The 7,483-nt window shown below is 46.9% G+C and overlaps 1 protein-coding gene across 1 annotated transcript in view; it reads right to left on the reverse strand.

The window, feature by feature from the left end:
• FBXO32 (F-box protein 32) overlaps window positions 1-7,035 on the reverse strand; it is a 43,797-nt gene extending 36,762 nt beyond the window's left edge. The window contains exons 1-2 of the mRNA XM_005564029.4: window positions 6,694-7,035; window positions 163-275 (exon numbers count right to left, since the gene is read on the reverse strand). Coding sequence (XP_005564086.1) covers window positions 163-275; window positions 6,694-6,809 — 229 coding nt within the window. The 5' untranslated portion in view covers window positions 6,810-7,035. The remainder of the gene's footprint in view (window positions 1-162; window positions 276-6,693) is intronic.
• Window positions 7,036-7,483: the final 448 nt, after the last annotated feature.

A 7,483-nucleotide genomic window follows, 5' to 3' on the forward strand; every position in this document is an offset into this window, starting at 1 on the left:
TTTCTGAGTGCTAAGATCTCAGTAACCTCTGTCAGGGACACACAGTAAAACACTGAGGCAGACGTGTGACATGGGAGGTGTTTTTTTTTTTTTTTTCCTCCAAGAACCAATCATAACTATCTTCAAACAGATTTTTTCTGAAGTTCAAAACAAATGGCTTACACTGAGTTTTGGTTTTGCTATTCAGCATGTCCTTCTTTCTCTTCTTGGCTGCAACATCATAGTTCAGGCTGTTGAAAAGATTCTCCTTATTGTATACCTCCTTGTTGCAGTAACTATGAATAACAGAAGACAAAGAGGATGAGATGTAACAGCTATACATGAACCTGAGCTGTTTCTATAAATAACTCACTGAGTTATAAGACAAACAAACATACAGGCTTCTCAAACAAAATAAAACAATAAAATGATCACTCAAAAAAAAAAAAGTCTATACAGGCACAGACTTCTCCTTTAGGATGAAGCAAGTTCACATCTGTGTGGAAGGCAGGGATGGGAGCTTCTACTTCTTTTGAATTCCTTAACAGTGCCTTGCATTGTAATTTGACACACAGCACTCTACTCTTCAGCTAAGAGCAATGCAGAGTACTACAATATTACTTTAAACAAAAACGATGAATGGAGGGGAGGGGTGATTACTGGTATCGCTGTACTGCACAATGCCTTCATTTTGCGAAAGCATCTACCCCAATTTCTTGCTGCTTAAGAAAAAGAAAACAACAAAAAAAAACACAGCTTCGTTGAGATAAACTTCACATACCATACAATTCATCCATTTAAAGTATACTTAAGCTGCTTTTAAGTAGTATCCTTCCAACATGTCTTTAAAACACAATCACATTTACAAAAATCGGACATATAAACTCCATTTCTAGGAGATGCTTTGTGTATAGTGCTAGTTGCTTAGGTTTCATGTAGTGCCTTGACTTACACACACTAGGCATCATGCTGTGAGGCGAAGACTTTGGGTCTTGACTGTACAAGGTAAACTTATAATTGATAAGTTTATAAGGGCTGAACAGACATTGGATGTACCTGCCTAATTCACAGGTCACTGAAGGATGGTCAGGCTCACCTCGGGCCTGGCGATTATTTCCCTCAGTGGGCTGAGCAATCATTTGAGGGGTAGTAAGCTATTCAACTATACAATGTTACTTCAAAGTAAATCTGAATAATTTCCACAGAAGGAATGCAGGAGAAATGTTGAAGTATGATAAGATAGGTTCCCTAACTCCCTCAACCCCTACGAAGTATATAAAACAGGATTTATAATGCCAACTGGTAAAACATAAATTAGGTTTTTTTTTTTTTTGCTATACCACCGATATTTTATACTCCTTTAATGTTCTGAGTTTTTCTGCTGAATTTAAAATGCAATTTGATTTATATCTTTTTTGGATATACATCTGTTGGGTATAATTATGTACATCTGCACTTCTCTATTTCCTTGGCATTGTATAAATGGTAGAAGAGAAAAAAGGATTTGAAGCAACTTCCAGTATCTTTTTGTTATTAATACAATACTGTCTTAAGTAGCACTTCAGTTAGTACAAGTATCTTGCTAATATGCTCACATATGACATCTCCAACAATATACTCAGTGTTGCTTTTCTGGACCCTTAAGGGCTAACATGATAAATAATCATTTGTTAATCTTCCTTCATAAGGCCATGCTTAATACCATTTACTGAGTTTCCTACTAAACTCGATAGCCTTCTTTTCATCCAGGGAAACAGGATATTTTTAGGTTTCAGATAGAGTCCTGCAGAAATGTCCTCTCAGAGGCACTTTTGAAAACAAGCCAAGGATGAGTGTTTTGGGCCAAGCTTTGTATAACACAGGAGTGTGTTTCTGTCTATTTGCATGACTATAGGGGTATAGAATCACTGACCAGTTGATTTTCTGCTCCAAGGTCAGAAGGAAAAGAGGGATAGAACAAAGAACAGAGCTGAATTCCTGAGGCTAACTTAAGACATTTCAATCAACGTTGAGAAAAACAGCAAAAGATGGAAGGTCATTTGAGTGGTCCGTGATGTACCACAGCTGAGATCAGCTTTAGAAAGCAAAGCTAGAACATTTTGTGTGCAAAAATACCACATGAAGGCTTCCTTAGAAAGAACACACACACCCCCCACAAACAACAAAAACCTACAGTATAAATTCCACATAGAGAGAATCATAAAATGAGGTTGTCTTATTCTCAACATTTAAGGTTCAGCAGCAGATTTTCCGAGCCTGGGCCATACACTGTGATCATTACTTAGCAAGGTCAAATATTTATATTTCATCTTTTTCTTTTTCAGTTGAAAACATTCTTTAAAGGAACTGGAGCACTCACTTTCCTCAGAAACTACAATAACCTGCTTTAAGCCTGAGTGACTCATTTCAAAAGCTAGTTTAGAAAGAATTTTACATAATTGATGATGTTCTCTCACTGTCGAATGTAGAAAAGTTTTAACCAAAGAGAAACCCTATATTTTCACTTGGTATTAGGTTTTAGATTCCGGAGGTAGGGCCTGGAAAGAAGGCCTATGGGGTTTATTTGTGTTGCCTACTTATATGTTTTCTTTTAAGCAATAATATATTCAGTTAGAGGCTATTTTGAGAGTTCAATTGTGTCCTTTTCAAGAAAATGCAAAGCCAATGGAAAATTACAACCGAAATTTTTAACAAGAAAAACCACCACCATTTAGGAATTGGAGCACTGGATTTTTTTTTTTTTTAATAAGCAAAACCATCTCAACGAGGCTGCTTTCTTCACTAAATTCAATAATAGCCAGCAAGTTGCTATTTTGTAGTCACTATTTACTAATCTTGATTTTTATAGGCACAGGCCTAGAATAAGAAAAAGACGCACTCCCCAGCCCCACATTACCACATACCAAGACACTTTAAGGCAACTTTTTAAAAATGTAGAAAAAATTCAAAATAAGACCATAAATAAGACTGTTTTGGCAGCAGATAAAGAAGGGAATGAAAAAAAAAATAAAGCCCTATTTCTCATTTCATTTGCAATAAAAACCATTTAAGAAAGCTGTGACGTGCCCCCAGAGGCTTAATTGTAGTTATATAGCCTTGATGAAAGCCAGTGAGATTTCTACGCCAATTTACTGACACATCTCTAGATCGCCAAACTCACAAGGCTAGTACCCAGAATGCTCTGGTGAAACCAACAGCCTAGTGTATAACGCTCATAGAACAGTGTCTTGCACACAGTAAGCACTCATAAAATCTGAACTATTATTTTTATCCAGGCACCAAGGTAAACTTCCTGCTTCCGGGTCCAGCCTTAGCTATACAGTAAAGCAACATTTGAGTCAGTTTTCAAAGACAGAAGTGTAGGCTTAGAAAAGAGTGGCAGAGGCTCAGACAGCTTAGGTTACTCATCCTGGGGGTGGGCGGTGAGGGGGTGGTTGCTGAGGAGGGCTGTGCAGGCGCCTGAACCACCACTTCCTTGAAGCATTCTTGGACCATCCCAATTCACGCCAAGCTCTTTCCTTGCATTTTAAATCTGCCCCACCATATTTAACACTTGCCATTCCCCTTCTATTTTATATAATTTCAACATTTTTGAGAAGGGGTCCTGCTTTAAGCTTATCTTAAATCCTCCCATGATCTCACTCCTGGACACAAGGCTGAGACTGGATTTGTAACATTTCACACCGGAGAAGGTTGGAGTCCCGGACCACAGAGAAGATGGCCAGCTGAGTCCAGAATAGGTGTGCTGTGTGGACAAGCCTTGGTCAACACAAAATAATAACCCCAGGCTGAAAACCAACACGTGCATCCTTTATCCTGGGCTCTTGTTCGGGCGGCTTGCCGAATGGTCTGTGGGATTAGAGAATTAGTCTACCAGGTCTCTGTAGTTCTGTTTCATGATCCTTGCCCGCTGAAGGGCCTGCCTTTTGTTTTCTCAAAACAGGAGAAGCATTCAGCTTCACCTGTGTAGGCAGACACGCAGCCCAAACCTGACATCACGGGGAAACGTCACCAACACCAAAAACTGAGGATATTTAAGATGACAAACCCAGACCACAGAAGGCCAACTGCTTTTAAGAAGTTGGCAGGTTGGCCGGGCGCGGTGGCTCAAGCCTGTAATCCCAGCACTTTGGGAGGCCGAGACGGGCGGATCAAGAGGTCAGGAGATCGAGACCATCCTGGCTAACCCGGTGAAACCCCGTCTCTACTAAAAAGTACAAAAAACCAGCCGGGCGAGGTGGCGGGCGCCTGTAGTCCCAGCTACTCGGGAGGCTGAGGCAGGAGAATGGTGTAAACCCGGGAGGCGGAGCTTGTAGTGAGCTGAGATCCGGCCACCGCACTCCAGCCTGGGCGACAGAGCGAGACTCCGTCTCAAAAAAAAAAAAAAAAAAAAAAAAGTTGGCAGGCTTCTCATGCTAAGTAGGGAAGGGATTGTTTACAGTTGCTGGAAAAAAAAAATACCCTGCAAACAAACAGCCAGCTGCTTTGCTAGGAGGCTACCCAATGATTCCTAAACACTGACTCAAAGGAGACCACAGGTGGTCAGTATATCAATGACTATTTGCGGTAATGATGATGGATGTGACAGCTCCAGCTCAGGTGTGAAATGGGAAGAAAGAAAAGAGGCTTATGAAGGGGACAGAGACATGGGAGGGGGGCTGTGCAGGAAGCCACCTGATCCCAGCCCAGTCTAAACTTTTGTGGTAAGTTAAGACCATCTTCAGGTCTTCCATACTGTGAAGACAGAGATAACACTATTTATTTCTAAAGGAGAGTGACACCAGTTTCTCTCCTGATGCTGGTACAGGGTATTTTAAAGCCAATTTTAATTTTTTATTTATTTTTAGAGACAGGGTCTTGGTCTGTGGCCCAGACTGGAGCGCAGTGGCACAGTCATGACTTGCTGCCACCTTGAACATCTGGGCGATCCTCCTACCTCAGCCTCCCGAGTAGGGTGAGTATTAATACAACCCTACATTTTAAATCTTCTCCTGCTGAACGCAATCATCTGCTATCCACTGAGAAGCATCCTGAAATTATATTTGGGTGAGTGGCTCTAATATGACTCTTCAGACCCTTTCTGCACTTTTCTAGAAAGAACCTGAACTTGTAGACAGAAATAAAGTACCAAAATATTAGATCATTGTCCTTAGGAACAAGGAGGAAGGAAGTTTCCCATTTTGTTGAGGGAGAATAATTTAGGCATAATTGGTAACCCCAGTAGATAAAAGACACAGTCTGTCAACAGCAGTTGGTCTTACTTTACTGTAAATAAATTACCTGATTTTATGTAAATAAGATTTCCTTATGGTGGTCCCTAAATTCCCCTGGGACTGCCTCCAAGTAACTCCAACATAAATGGTTATATGCTGGCAGTTAATATGCTTAAGTCTCTCCGGACAGACCACCAGGATTAAATAATGTCTTTCTTTACATTGTGAGACAATGGGAATTTGATGCATTACAAATCGCAAACAAATGGGAGGCACGGGAGGTCAAGCTGACAAAATAACCACATTTTCTTGATAGTCTTCTCAAAATTTATTGCCAATGCTTTATCCAAGCAACCACTGGTAAATCTCAGTAAGCGGGAACCTGGCCCAGAAACAGAATTCTCCATTGAAGCCAATTTAAGGGTGCAGGGGCCCATGGTTTTAACCAAAGGCGGCAGGAAAAGGCTCCCAAGGGTGACTCTGGCTGCACCAGTCCCTTCTGGAACCACTTTCATCGCCCCCCCGCCTCACGAGGCTAAATGCTAAGAGTCTCTGAAAGTCAACTGTTGAGATCAGGGGCTGAGAAATTCCAGGCTACCTGACTTACTAGCCGGGCGCTAGCGTCGTTCGCCAAGCTGAGCGGGGAGCGCACCTCAGGTTTCCCATCAGACCACAGGGCTCAGGTAAGACCTCAAATCCAGAGGTTCACCGGGGCCAGGCAGGCTTTTCGCAGCTGACAGGCACCCCTGGAAACGGAGCGCACTCTCTATATAAAGCCGATCGACCGAGAGGGCCACCGAGGAAACAGGTGCAAGAGCCCTGTCCTCCCAGAAGCAGAGCTGTCTTGGGTTTCATCCCCTGCCCACTTCCCTCCTCTGCATCTCTGCAGCCCCGAGCCTCCACCGCTCCCAAGTCCGCCCAGTAAGCGGCTGCTCCAGGGACCATCTGTCTGTCCCTTCCTAGTTACTCATCCTCCCGGCCACTTGTGGTTGCCCGTGCCTGGGCAGGGCCTGGAAGCGCTCCAGGCGGGACCTGCGTCGGATCCCGTCACCCGTCGCGTCCACAGTGCTTGGGCGCTGGGAGCCGGGCCACCCCGCGGTGAAGGGGCTCAGCCCACCAGCCTGCGCCCCCACAAGGGCAAAGTGCGCGACTTCTGTGTCCTTAAAGCATGGACCACTAAAGCTGTGTCATTAAGTTTCAGCGAGCGTTTGGGGACACGATCCGCGAATGTCATCAGACTCTCAGAGAGACCAGGTGTTCTGTAAGGAGTCGTGTCCACTTGGAGACACTGACCTTGAACAAGAAGAGAAACCGAATTTCCCGTCTCCGATGGTCCGGAGACCTCTACAGAAATCAGGCACTGCAGTCCCACCCTCCGGGCCAGGGTCTCCCTCCTCAGCCCGCTCCAGCCCTGCCTACCCCTCATTCGCGGTCCCTGCGCCCCCTAGACCAGCCCGGGTCAGTTTCGCGGGGGCTGGAAGTTGGTGGCGGGTCCCCTCACCTGCTGAGGTCGCTCACGAAGCTGCCGCTCTTCTCATCCAGGAAGCGCTTCCAGCCGTCGGCCGTCTTCACCCAGCTCTGCCCAGGGGACCGCCAGTCCTGCCCGAGGAATGGCATGGCACCGCGAGCGGACGGGACGGATGGGGAGAAGAGGCCGGCCTGGTGGCCTCGGGGACGCGCCACCCGGGGCGGATGCTCGGGGTGCAGGGGCCCGCGACGGGGACGACGGCCGGGAACAGGCGTGGGGGCGGCGGGAACGGCGCGGGGCACCCTGCCGGGCGGCGGGCTCGGGGGACGGGGGGGGGGGGGGGTGGTCTCAGGCGCTGCAGGCTCCGGGAGTGCTGCGCGGCAGTCGCTGCCGCAGTATTTATGCCCGCTGCCGGCCGCTGCTCTTTGTTGCCGGAAGAGCCGCCTGCTCTTAGCCCGGCCCCCCGGCCCGGAGGCCACGTGGCTTTGTTTATGGGCTCGGCTTGTTTTCCGAGGCGCCTGCGGCTCACGCTCCTCTCCCGGTTGCACAACCGCGCCGGTGGAAACTTGAAGCGGTGCTGCCAGGCCGGGTCCGCCGCAGCCCCTGGCACCTCCGCGCGCCCTCCCCTCCCCCAGGACACCGTCGTCCCAGAGCGAGGCCCGGCGCTCGGAAAGCTGTCCTCGGGTCTCCTGCAGCTCCCGGGCTGACGAGGTGCAGGGAAGCGGCCGGAGCGGCGTCTGGGTCCCTGCGTGGTGGGCGTGGGGAGCAGGGCCAGCCCCCTTCCTGCCCTGTAGCTGTCAGGATGGACCTCCGCAGCCAGATC

This window comes from Macaca fascicularis, chromosome 8 (assembly GCF_037993035.2).
Source record: "Macaca fascicularis isolate 582-1 chromosome 8, T2T-MFA8v1.1".
NCBI classification, from domain to species: domain Eukaryota; kingdom Metazoa; phylum Chordata; class Mammalia; order Primates; family Cercopithecidae; genus Macaca; species Macaca fascicularis.